Here is a 14400-nt window from a genome sequence, read left to right as displayed (position 1 = left end):
CCGATTTGAATGGTTCAAAAAACATTCGATTCCCATTGATAGGGAGATGTGCTGATTAATTTTTGGCAAAGACAGGTCCACCCGTTACGGAGATACGGAGCAACGAGTACAGAAAATATAAATCGAGCTTTTGAGAATATAGAGTATCCGATTTGAATGATCTAAAAAGCATTCAATTTATAATGATTGGGAGAAGAGGTGGTTAGTTTTTAACAAAGGCAGGTTTAGTTATTTTGAAAATACAGAGCTAAATGTGCGAAAAATGGCAGTTTTTGGGAGAACTATGCATCTGATTTGAATGATTCAAACCGTCTGCTTTGACAAAATAATAGCTTTTGGGAAAAAAATGTGTTTCAATTTTTTTGTATATCGAAAATATTCAGATTTTAATTATGATCCTGGCTAAAGTTCTGAAGCTCATTTCAATTCTTATAATTATTAGACAGTACTTATAATAATCTAATTTATTTGAAGACATTTAATATTTCTCGAACATTTCGTTACGCTGAGGAAAGTTCCAGCAATTTGCCTTAAGGCTCGGTGCCATGCACCACTAGTTAAAGTAATTTAATTTGACTTGCGCAATAACATCAAACGTCCAGTCGAACGCTACTTCCCAATTTAACACCTGTTTGCAGAACAAAATATTAGCTGCTAGGCAACGCCGAAGAAGTAAACAAAACAATTTGATGTAAAAATACAATTTAAAATAAAAATTGAGAAGTTTTATAACTATTAATAAAGTATATTGCTAAAATGCGTATAATAACGAAATGGACTGAAAAAATTCACAAAGGGGATAAATATGATGCACCACCGTACGTATTTTTATCAAAATATTGATTGAATATGTCTGAAATGTGAATATTGATAGAATGAAGTATACTGTGTAATTCTATGACATTAGTGTGTAGTTTATAAAAAATCATTAAGATTTCCGATTGCAAATCACTTTGCAATTTTATATGTTTTATTGCAAAAAAACTTTGCCGAAGGAATCACAGCCTGGAAGTGATTTTCAAGCCATATGTAACTACATTTGAATTCTTGTAATTTTTTTTCTAGAATACATTCACTATGTTTCAACCCCGACGGAAGCCAACTGGTAGTCGGTGCAGGTGACAAGATCTTAGTATATAATCCAAATGATGGATCCTTACTACACACTTTAAAAGGACATAAAGATAATATATACTGTGTAGCTTATGCAAGAGATGGCAAAAACTTTGCTTCGGGAGGAGCTGATAAAACTGTTATCATTTGGTCATCAAAGATGGAAGGAGTTTTGAAATACTCGTACTTATTTATTGGTTATTAAGTAGACTTATAATTATAGTTGATCAAAATCGTGTTCAAGTTATATAGACTGTAGTCCAGTCATTATAGTAAGTTCACCTCGGAATTCGAGATACCCAGCTGTAGGTCTGTATATACTTGTATTTTGCACTTTAAAAGTTGTCTCAAAACCTACATATGTTTCATACATCCTACAACTTTCAGGGTGCAAAATACAAGTATTTGCAGACTTACAGCTGGGTATCTCGAATTGCAAGATTCCTGCCTAATTTAAGCTTAAATAACTGGACTACTAGACATGATTCGTGAACGATACATAAATTTGAAAATTATTTCAACTATATAATAAATGCATAAATCGGTATTTTACGATAAATACAGCATATTAATATATCTTGATAATAAACATTTATACTGAAGTACTTGATTTTATATAGACATGCAGAAGCTATTCAGTGCCTAGCTCACAATCCGATTTCTCACCAGCTTGCATCCTGTGCAATATCGGATTATGCCATTTGGTCATCCGAACAGAAGTCGGTCCAGAAATATAGATCTTCATATAGGATAACATCATGTGCTTGGACAAATGATGGACAGTTTTTGGCACTTGGATTGGTTAGTGGACACGTTTCTATACGAAACAAGGTAAGAAATATATACTTCTTATCATCTAATTCTATTGAGGAATTAATCATATTGAGATAGGGTGTGATGATTATTATTTTTATTTTAATTCTTTAAATTAATATTCGTTCTATCTATTAATTCAAATATTTACTTCCGAAGACTGGTGAAGAAAAATTTAAAATAGAACGTTCAAGTAAAGCTATTTGGTCAGTAGCTTTTGCACCACCTTCTGTTGGCTCCACAGATACTTTAGTAATTGGCGATTGGGGCCAACAGCTATCTTTCTATTCCCTAGCTGGCCAAGCTATAAACAAGGAACGACATTTAGGTAAATAAACAAAAATATTGATTGTATTATTATATACTTACTCCTAACAACACATTTATTCGTTTATTAATTGTTTTTTAAAGCTGTTTTATCTTTGTTTTACATTATTTTATTGCATAGATTTTCTCATATCCTAACGGACATATCATTCGAATGTTTTTGCAAAAATATGGTTTGAATTAATAATGATTGAATAATAATTGAATGAATAATTTTGCATAATTATGTATTGAAGTGTACTATAATATATAAATTTATATACTGACTTATGATTTTTAGGTTTTAATCCTTTGTTTATTAGCCATTTTCCTGGTGGTGAATATATGTTAATAGGAGGTTGCAGTAATTCGATAATTTTGATGGCAAAGGACGGTGCAAGACTTACAACGTTGGACGATCAACCGTCTTGGGTGTGGTGTGCCAAGGTTCACCCAAATGCCAACGTTATTGTAAGATTAACGACTATTATTTTGTTTATTTTTAAATTCGTATTAAATATATTAAACGATCTTTTTGCAGGCCATAGGTCGTCAAGATGGAACGATATGTTGCATTCAGCTAAATTTTACTATAGTACATGCTCTTTACAGAGAAAGATATGCTTATCGGGAAAACCTGAGTGATGTAATAATACAGCATTTAGTTTCAGGACAGAAAGTCAGAATCAAATGTCGAGATATTGTCAACAAAATAGCTATTTATCGAAACAGACTAGCAGTAAGATGTTTTTATTTATATTTCATTATAAAGCCAATTAAATTTGCTAAGACTGATTAAGTGTTTTAACAATTCATTTGAACTTGTTTCAGATCCAGTTACCAGAACGTGTAGTCGTGTATGAATTAAATTCTGCTGAAAATCAACCAATGCATTATAAAGTTAAAGACAAAATTTCCAAGCAAATCGTATGCAGTTTTTTGGTATGCATCAGATTCTAAAATTATAGTGCTATGATCAGTGGCGTACCTAGGGGGGGGCGGTGGGGGCGGTCCGCCCCGGGCGGCACTTATTTTGGGGCGGCATTTTTTAGTTTATTTATACATAGTTGTAAAAAGCAACTTATTCATTTTATATTTATTAACTTCCGTAAGGTAAGTTATAGTAATGGACCGACAATCAAAAATGAAATTTTTTACATTTCTTCACGTTTTGAAGGTTTCTGAACATTTTGGCATACCTCAGAAAAAATGGAAGTGTGTGTGTTTTGTGTGTCCGCATTTTATCGTTCACGTTTTCGGGCGCCCCGATCAACCGATTTGATGGTACAGAAAATAGAAATCGAGTTTTTGAGAGAATGAAACATTCGATTTGATTGATGCAAAAAACTTCAATTTGTAATGATGAGGAGAAGTGGTGATTAGTTTTTGGCAAAGGCAGAGATACCAAGCAAAATGTGCAAAAAATATCTGTTTTTGAGAGAACTAAGCATCCGATTTGAATGATTCAAAAAACTTTCTACGTGGATTTTATTTTGAATTCTACCTAAAGTTCAAATGCTCACTTATATACTTGAAATAAATAATTTTAACTTTGTAATTCAGTTTATATATTTCTTATAAATATTAGACAATGCCCTTTATTTCAAATTTGATTGAGTTTTGTTTATTTACTTTTCTATAAACATATATAAGTTACAGTATTTATAATTATATATTTGAAAACATTTAATTTTCCTCCTTACAATTCCATACACCACTAGTCAACTTCCCCAAGGAGAAGTTTATGTTTTCATCAAAAAATCCAAATCGCTAATTTTATGTTTTCTCGACGTTTCAAGCCATTCTGAATCGAATGAGCCCAAATTTGGAAAAAGTATGTGTGTGTATGTGAACAGATTTTTTGTCATAAATCGTCGTTTTTTCAAAAACGGCTAGACCGATTTCAAAAATTTAAAAGCCACTCCGATGTATCTCGATGAGGACTATTATTTGTCAGTTTTGTGCGACGATCGGCCATGCTGTTTCTTTATAAATCGCAGAAAAGTGAAAAAAATTTCGTCTACGTTTTAGCCTGCAATTCTGAATTGATTTTGAAAATTCAAAAACCGTTTGAAAGATATTAGTTGGGAATCGTGCTGATTAGTTTTTGGTAGAGATCGGCCGGGCCGTTTTCTTAATAAAGTTTAAAAAAGAAAAAATTCGACGATTTCTATGATTATTTTTTTGACGGTAGATACCATAGTCTTCTAGATCATACTAAAATATTACGGTCCTACGACAACGGGTTTAGCTTTAAAAATTCGTCAAAGTTTGCAAAAATTAGTATGGTCTTTTTGGCATTTGTCAAAATTAGACCTTTGATCGACGTTTTCTCAAAAACGCCTGAACCGGTTTCAGAAATTTAAAAACCATTCGATGTATCTCGATGAAGCATATCGTTTCTCAGTTTTGTGCGACGATCGTCCGAGCCGTTTCTTTGTAATTTGGAAAGAAGTGTTAAACCTTTCGTCCACATTTAAGCTCATACTACCAAACCGATTTTAAAAAATTAAAAACTGTTTGAAAGATATTAGTTGGGATTGATACTGATCAGTTTTAGGTGAAAATCTACCTAGCCGTTTTCTTGTAATTAACTGTTGAAAAAAAATTTAAGCCGATTTTTATGAAACTTTCTTTGGCGATGTATATCATTGCCTTATAGAACTTACTGAATTATTACGGCCTTACGACAAGTAGTTTAATTTTAAAAATTTATCAAAGTTAGAGAAAATGTTTTTTTGACGTTTGTTAAAAATAAAATTAGATGATTTAGTTGGTATAACGATAGTGTATAATACTTGGTTTTGAACATAGTAAACCATTAAAGTCCTACGGAAACTGGTTTAATTATAATTATTGATTAATTAAAATGATTGATTTTTGAAAATTTGCTTTTAGAAAATACTCCGAGTTAACGTGTTTGTTCGTTCGTTTGCAATGATGTGTAATAAATCCACTCGGAATACTTTTAATCACTCATAAATTAATTTATTTTTTATTGATTAAGTCGGTTATTTACACATTTCGGGAAGTTCATGTAACTTGCCTCAAGGCAAAATACCAGTACCAACTAGTTTTCTTTCTTGAATTATAAATGATCATTATGATTTTTATTATTGTCAATATTTGATTTATATAAATTATGATTAACCATATGATTTAGAATTTTATTCCTCGGTGTATATAAATGTATATTTGTGTAAATTTTGAATTCTAATTTAAGAACAGGTTAATAATTTTATTTTATTGTATTCATTAAAATTCGTTGAATTCGTATAAGCATCTTTACGATTTTGTTCAGCGATTTTTCTTATTTGTTTATATCAGCTTATAAATGTCATTTCTTTTGAAAAGTTTAAATGATTACTTTGAAGTGATTTATCAATATTTTTTTAAATCGTCAATTTTTCTTTTGAAAATCAGGTCTGGCGGAAGGTGCAAAGCCTTAGGGCATTATATAAATATGTTGACGAGTGCATATAAATATGTCTGAAAAATATTACTCTGTGTATTAATTAATATTGATTAAAAACTTAATAATTTTTTAACTTCCGTAGGGTAAGTTATATATAGTCATCGCAAAAATGTCGAAAGTGAAATTTTTTATATATCTTTACGTTTCAGAGGTTACTGAATTTTGGCATATCTTAGAAAAAATGGATGTGTGTGTGTGTTTAGATACAAACTTTTGTCGATGATTGTAGAAACACGCATCAACCTATTTGAACAAAACATTCGATTCGTACTGATGAAACGTGCTAATTAGTTTTTGGCAAAACGGGTCCAGCCGTTCCAAAGATACGGGGCAAAAAAGCCAAAAATTGTAATTTAGTTCTTGAGAGAGCGAAGCGTCCGTTTTAAGTAATTCAAAAAACATTTTATTTGTATTGACTAAACAAAGAACTGTTTTTGGGATGACAGGTCTAGAGGTCTAGCGATTACGGAGAATCAATAAGAAAAAGTAAAAAAATGACATATTTGGCGGTCCAAAATGATCATTAGATATATCCACGTCAAATTATCTGATATTTTCTAGAGATTTTAATAATAAGAACAAATTTAATTTACATTTCTATGGGTTCCGTATCAATGTCTAGCCGTTTCGCTTCGATATTTCGTCTCCAAAACAGCTGCGCAGCGCGATTTATTTGAAAAAAAGTTACAAATTTTCAATAAACTTCAAAATATAAAAGAAAAATTTCAAAAAAGCCATTTTTTTTTCAAAATTTTCGAAATTCTCAAAAATATATTTTTTCCAGATTTCAAAAAATTTTCAATCTTTTTTAATCTTTTTTAAAAATTTTATGTTTCGGTACTAGAAGTGCCAGCAATTTGCCTTAAGGCACGATGCCATGCACCACTAGTTTATTTGTATTAATTTATGAAAACTACTATTTGACTGACTTATAATTGAAAGGGCGGCAATCTGGAGACCGCCCCGGGCGGCAAAAGTTCTAGGTACGCCACTGGCTATGATATTTGCAAGTTATTTATTAATTAAATGTTTAATGATAAAGGTTGTGTGTGCAAAACATTTACTTCTGTGCCAAGAAAAAAGATTACAAAGCATGACATTTCTTGGAATCTTGGAACGTGAATGGCAATTGGATAGTTATATAAGGTACATTAAAGTTACTGGTGGGCCTCCTGGACGAGAAGGCATATTATTGGGTCTAAAAAATGGCCAGGTGACAAATTAGTGTCACATTCAAAAAAAGTTGCATTTTAATTCATATTTTATATTTCCTTTAGGTCTGGCGTATATTCGTAGACAATCCTTTGCCAATAAAGGTGACCCAGATTAATGGTCCTGTTCGATGCTTAGATCTTAGCTTGTCTAGGACGAAATTGGCAGTTGTGGATGAATCTAATAAGCTTCTAGTCCGAGATCTTAGAACAGATAATCTTTTATATCAGGTTAGCAAAAAATAGCGATAAAATTACAATGGCTAATACTAAAATAATAGATTATATACTAAATATGGATCCGGAGCTGGCGAATCTGATTCGAATAAATTCGTGGTGAACTATTGCTGCAGTCTTAGATCCGCATTTTGTGCTTATGTTTGTCCGATATTATCTACTAAATTTTAAATAATTTATTTTTCACCGCTTAGGAAAATAATGTGTCATCCGTGGCTTGGAATATCCAATACGAAACCATGTTATGTCATTCTGGATCTTCTGGAATGGCAATTAGAGCTGGGACTTGCAGTCCTAGATTTTGGTCTCAAAACGGAGGTATGGTAGTTGGTCTAGCAGGATCCACTGCTTTTTATCTTCAAGGCAGTACTGTAGCTGATGTCAAAGTTCCATTGAGTGCGACTATGTACCAATATTATGATTGTGGTTTGTACAGGTTGGTTCAATCCAAAAATATTTAGTTCATATAATTCTATAAAATCGTAAGTAAAAATCTATATACATTTTTTATGAAAATGGCGGTTTTTAAAGTGGATTCCAAAACTAATCCAAAAATGTCAAAACTTTTAAATTTTTATATTAACACTACTTATGTGTAAATGATTTTTCTAGTGAGGCTTATGAAATTGCTTGTCTCGGAGTGCCAACGCACGATTGGGAAGCACTGGCTGAAGCTGCTTTAGAATCATTGAATTTGGAAATAGCACGAAATGCATATATTAGAATTAGGAATTTAGAGAAATTACAATTAATAAATGATTTAGAGGTAAATATAAATATAGGATATACTATAGTTTCTCTAGAACTGGAGCAGATACTCAAATTATCTCCGTATGCTAAGCAACTCTTGCTTCCATTCGGTTCTAGAGGATTTCAGTTATCCCAAAATTTTACTTGAACATTATCTAATAAATATTAATTTCTTTCCTTTTATTTATTTAGGAGCGTCAAAAAAATAACGAGCATCCTGATTCAATAAAAGCTACAATCTGCGCCTGGTTAGGCAAGTTCAAAGTAGCAGCACGCCTGTACCAGAACGCTGGTGAAAATGTTAAAGCTATGAATATGTATAGCGATCTCAGAATGTTTGATTTAGCTCAGGTATGAGGATTTAATTAGATGTAATCAGCTGGGTATTCATTTGTGCTAATATTTTATTAATTTTTTTACCTTCTAATTCGTACTTATATTGTTCTTTGTCCTTGTATACAATTTTGTAAAAAAAATTATTCTGAGTGAAACTAATACTGAATTTCAGAAAACTCAAATATTATTTATGATCACACTATAATGTGTAGTCAATGTATAAATATGCTATTACCTGATCATTAATTTATTTTTAAATCATTTTATTTCGATGAATATGCAGGAATGTCTAGATGCTAACAGTGCAGCAAGCGAATCTGAATCCAAGAGTCTGATCAAACTTCGAGCTGAATGGGCCAGATCAGTTCAGGAGCCTAGAGCAGCAGCAGAATTACTGTTGGCAGCAGGCGAAACTTTGAAAGCTGTACAGGTTGTCGCTGATCAAGACTGGCCAGACGTGTAAGTTAATAGATTTTTAGATACTGCTCAATTAATTCATTCATTCATTATATAATGCATGGGAAATATATCATATATAAAAAATATATAAATATAAAAAATAAAAATATAAATCATAAAGCTCTACCAATAAATATAAGGCCTCAAAAGAGTGAAGAGTGAAATATTTCAAATATTTTTGTTATATTGTTTGTCCTAAACCATTTATTTTTAATTATCGTATTTTTTATTTTTAGGCTTCTAGATATCGGAAGGCGTTTGGATAAATCGGAAAAACCAGCTTTGGAATTAATAGCGCAAAATTTAAGGCGATTAAAGGCAATTCCTTTAGCTGCTGAAATTTATCAAAAACTAGAAGACGATAAACAAGTTGTCCAGTTGCATATCGAGGCAGAAAAATGGGAAGATGCTTTCAAGTAAGAGCTTTTAGATTTGCTGTTTTAATAGGATATATAATATATGATTATTTTAGATTTCAAGATTACATTATTTATGTATGTTTGAACATAATATTATCTCGATGTTTCCTAAAGTATGATTTAATGTGCACTGTACTAACTACAGATTTTTTTTGAAATATTTAGGTATCGCAGGCGCTTTAAAAAGCAGCAGTTTAAGTCAATATTTAAATAATTAAAAAAATATTAGCCGCGGAATTCACAACGAGTAATTTCTTGAAAAGTAATTGGTTTAAACTTTTACTAGCTTATTATTCTAAATAATAATAATTAAGGAGCTTTTAAGTACATTTAATTTTTTAACTTTACAAGAGAAGTTTATTTACTTTCCATAGAATATACAACTTCCATGGAATATATAACTTCCATGGAATATATAATACAACTTATCATTAACGTTTTTGCTACAAATTTTGAACAGGCTCGACCGCGTCTTTTCTTTGCATATAAATTATTTAAATTTTTTTAAAAAATACGTTTTTAATTAAACTTTGTGAAGTGATTAATATCTAATGATAGTTATAGAGTCTGACATGCTTTAAACGAATATCGATGATTATGTCGATTATTTATGCATATTGTGAAGCTTATGCAACTTTCTTTAAGGTAAAATACCACTTCTAGTTCAATATTTTAGTTACTTAAGTAATTAGTTCACATAAATTGCTATTTACCGATTAATTCGATCTACATGATAACTGAATATTTTAGCATTTGCTATTTATTTGTTGATTTTTATTTATTAATTAGTGCAATACATAACATAGTTATATTGTTTTTAGATTAGCTGAGCAAATGCCTGATGTCATAAAGCATGTACATCTTGAATATGCAAAATGGTTAGCCGAGAAAGATCAGTTTGTTGAAGCTAATCAAGGTATGAATGAGCTATTTAAAATAAATAGCATGTTTTACTAAATGTATTTTCAATCCTTTTGTTTTTTAAGCATTTATAAGAGCAGGCCAGTCTGATGAAGCGTTTAGGCTCTTATCGAAACTGGTGCAATGTGCTATTTGTGAGAAACGTTACAAGGATGCTGGTTATTTTATGTGGCTGAAAGCTGTACAATCGTTGGAATTATCCAGGCAAAGGTAATAATAATATAATACAAAGTTGTTTATAGCATAATTAACATAAATATGGTCTTTGATATTCGCATAATGCGCAAAATCAATCAACTTTTGCCTATTTTTTTGGGTGGCGTTTATTGAAATATATTTTATGCCAATCATATACACAACTTCTTTACTTATTACTACAACTATTCTTTAAAAAAAAAAACATTGCAAATTCTTTATGACAATTATCGTAGTTCTGCAATAGCTGACACCGTTATCTTTAGGAGGTAATATTTTTTGGGAATTTGTTTCATACTAAAATATTTTTCCATCTCCCCGTTTTTATGAACATAGTCAGATAATCATCTTCATAGGAATGATGTTGTCAGCTTTATTGTTTTCCACTAGTAAACATTGGCAATCTTTCTCCTAAGCGAAAAAATTTTAAAATATTTTTTATTCGTTAATTGATGGAATCATAGATAAAAGAAAATAAGTGGATGGAATAATCTTTTATTGTTAAGATGATTAATGCTTGATGATATTCTATCTTTAGGATCAGCAAAGAAGAGATACATTTAGATGAATACTATGAACTCAGATCTACTGCTGCTATATATTATGCATATGAATCAATTCATCAGTATTTACAAGTGAGTTTATTGTACTCTTTTTTAACTTCTCATCGAGTGAAAATTCACTATTGAATCATCATAGCAAATGATAAATTTAATGATCTCAGGTGTGCTTATCAATTAATAATGAAGGTCAGTTTCTAGACCACAGATAAAATCAAATTTAATAGACATAATAACAAACTTACAAAATTTATTTTAAATCTACAATTATAATTATAATTATTTTTTAAAAAATAATAAAGGTGTACGAAACAAATTTTATTGAATTTATTTTATCTAATTTGATGCTTTGGACCGAAGAGATAATACGTTGAAGACTTTTATTAACATAAATATCCTTTAGCTCTTAAAAAAATATTTGCTCTAAAATATATATCATTTCTAAAGCTTTCGTTTCATTTTCATTTCCATAGGAACCATTTCGCATGCAGACGCCTGATGTTTTGTTTAATATAAGCAGATTTCTGGCAAATGAGACTAAAGGAAAAACATTACCTGGAATTTCGCAATAGTATCCTTTTTAGACATTTAAATTATTTTTTTAACTATACTACTTAGTTATTTTAAAAACTATATCTGAAGAGGTGTAAGCAAAAATACATGCTGCTAATTAACTACTTAAGTAATTTGTATTTGAATTTGAACTCAGAGCTAGTAAAACTTTTTGCTTCCTATTGCAGCAACGATTTGGGATTTGATTTTTTCAGCTAAGATTTTCAGAATTAAGTGTTTTTCTAATAAGGATAATTAAATTATATAAAGAATATTGTATTCTTTACTAAAACTAGCTCTATCCTATTTGTTCTTTCAAAACATGCAAGAATCTTAGGAGCAAACAAATTAGCTTTACAAGTAATAGACAGATTGCAAGGCCTACGAGCGCCTGCAAATTTACAAGACCAAGCTGAGGTATTACAAAGAATATTAGTTTTCATAATTTTAGTAAAAAATACTATTGTTAAAACTTCTTTTGAAAAAAAGTGAAAGAATTTATATTAGTATGTCCTAAATACAAGCAATGGTAAAAAGCAATGCATTTCCAGTAACAAAGATTTTTATAATTATCTAAGATATAATTCAAAACACTGTTATAGTTCAATAAGACTTAACTTCCAAAATTCCAAAGTTAATTCCAAAACTTAAAATTTTTCTAAATAATTATTTAGAAACATCACCAACTTTAAGAGCGAACTGTTTTGGAATTACGGTCGTTCCGTAACTCGTAATGTTCGAATTATTTAAAGGAAGTGATATCCGTTTTAACTAATATTAAATTAATAAAAAAAATTATATAAATTTATCAATAATTCTATTTTTAAAATAAATAGTTTAAGGGAGGAGCTTGCTTTAGAGATTTCAAAAAATCGCTTTTTTGAGGAATTTTCAGCGAAGGAAATAATTATTTAATTGAAACGAAACCTTCAGGTTTCATTCTTATATATTTCAACTGTCTTCTCATTTTTTTTTTTCATTGAAATATATGTTATAATATGCCGGGTACAAGCATTCCAATTTCCAACCGATACAAACCAATCCAAAAAAGTATATTTTTCACTAGAATTGATGCTAGTTGCACCTAAAAATCCAGAAAAAAATGAGAAATTCAACAATTTTTCGCAACTTGAAAAAAAACATGTTTTTTGATACAAAATTTCACTTTAGTTTGTTTAAAAAGTGGGTTAATTATAACTTTTTTAAGTTTTTTTAGGTTCAACTCGAATAGAATTTAATCCTGAATATAATGAATTTTGTCTCGTTTCGATATGTCGTTTAGTTTTTTTTTCCTAATTTCCCGCCAATTAGGAAGAATCGAAAAAATTAAAAACCGAGAAATCGTGCGTCGAAGTTTTCGTTTCGCTCGTATAATGCATGCTTGACGCTTGCTGACTATTTCTTCTGTAATTCCACAAATAATTTGAATTTGTTTCTGAAATTTTAGGGATATATTCTTGGCTAGTTTTAGAAGACATTTTTGCAAAAAAAAACGATTTTTTTAAGCCTCTAAAGAAGGCTACCCCCTTAAAGCTAAAAAAGCGTTTTTAAGTAAATTTGGGTTGAAGTTTATTTAATTTGATTAAAAATATACTGATCTATAATATAAATTAATAATCTTTCAGATTCATTTACTAACAGGTCGAAGTATAAAAGGCGGTTTTCACGATCCCGAAGATTTGTTACCATTATGCTATCGATGCTCCGCGTACAGTCAGCATTTACAAGGTTCTTCATGCAGTTCTTGTAAACATAAATTTGTATATTCGTTTGTATCATTCGGTATGTAAAACTGAACATATTCATTATATTACGATATTTGAATATTGATCAATTAATAATATATGTGTAGAAGTGCTGCCCTTGGTGGAGTTTTTCATTGAAGATGATATAAGCGACGAAGAGGCTATAAAATTAATAGAATCTCAAAATGTTGAAACGAGCACTAAGGACAAAATGACAATAATGGGAGATCCATTTACTGAAGTATTACTGCAGGAAGTATGTTAATTAATGTGTTAGTAAAAATACTTTAACTACGAATAATGGACTTCATATGGTTCAATCTTAAATAATTCATGTGCCTTGTTAATTATAATAGCGCCATCTCATGCCACTTGGATACAAAATTAAACATAATTTTGGTAGAGAGACTGAAATAAACTTTGATATTATTACAAAAAGAGAAAGCCAGATAAAATTTGAATAGGTGATATGTTGATATGATAATTAATAATAGAATATATCTCTCATTTAAATTTTCTGTAACAGCCAAAAATGGTATCATATTATAAAATATCAAGTTTTCCTAAGAATTTTATCTTTTATTCATTTTCCAGCTGCTGAAAATTCTGGAAAATTGACTAGACTGTAAAAATTTATCCGCAGTTTTGATATCTTAGTTGAAACTTATTATTGGGCTACACATGATGAATATACATACATATATGAAAATTTATAATTATAAAATTTTCAGGGTATCTGCTCAGTAATATATAATATATAGTTCTGGTACTTAGTTAGTACCTAGTATATATAGTTCTTAGGTTAATTAGTATTTAAAAATTAAAAACCTTGGGTTGATATGTATTTAGTTGTTAAGTAATTGAAACTTCCTGAAAATTAGAATATTGTTTTTTACTTTCAGGATTTAATATTAAATCGGTATGCATTACAACAATTGGATCCAAGATATGTTCTAATAGCACATAACAATCCACCAATTCCAACAAAATATTATAAAAATATGATGCCAGGAATGGTTATTACAATTTGTCATTCGTGTTACTGTGTAAGATTTATAATAATTGAATTGAATTAAGTTAAACACAAAATAATTTAACATTTTTTATAGGTTTTTCATACTGATGATTATGAACTACAAGTTTTGCAAAAAGGATTTTGTGCTTTTTGTAGAGTTGCGCCAAAACATAAATAAAAAAATTACAAAACAAGTATAGATATATAATTGTAACATTTATTAATTGATCGCAACAAATATAAAACACATAATTGTATATACAAACACACACACACACAACGTAATATTTACT

General features: G+C 29.9%; 1 protein-coding gene across 1 annotated transcript; it reads left to right on the top strand.

Annotated features, from left to right (window-relative positions):
- The first annotated feature begins 756 nt into the window (after positions 1–756).
- LOC113388239 (intraflagellar transport protein 122 homolog) lies at positions 757–14285 on the top strand. Its single transcript, XM_026625637.1, has 23 exons — positions 757–818; positions 1066–1296; positions 1734–1944; positions 2086–2254; positions 2534–2703; positions 2774–2971; positions 3064–3174; positions 6750–6920; positions 6985–7149; positions 7350–7591; positions 7768–7921; positions 8098–8256; positions 8525–8700; positions 8937–9116; positions 9941–10035; positions 10106–10250; positions 10774–10870; positions 11269–11366; positions 11644–11764; positions 12973–13129; positions 13200–13348; positions 13995–14138; positions 14202–14285. Exons 1-23 carry the CDS (start codon positions 757–759, stop codon positions 14283–14285), a joined length of 3489 nt encoding a protein of 1162 aa, XP_026481422.1.
- The last annotated feature ends 115 nt before the right edge of the window (positions 14286–14400 follow it).

Source organism: Ctenocephalides felis, unplaced genomic scaffold (assembly GCF_003426905.1).
Source record: "Ctenocephalides felis isolate EL2017-DRISC unplaced genomic scaffold, ASM342690v1 CF-g0.4_SCAFFOLD_03572, whole genome shotgun sequence".
Taxonomy (NCBI): domain Eukaryota; kingdom Metazoa; phylum Arthropoda; class Insecta; order Siphonaptera; family Pulicidae; genus Ctenocephalides; species Ctenocephalides felis.
Note: the sequence above shows the minus strand (reverse complement) of the source record. Positions and strands in the feature narration are given on the sequence as shown.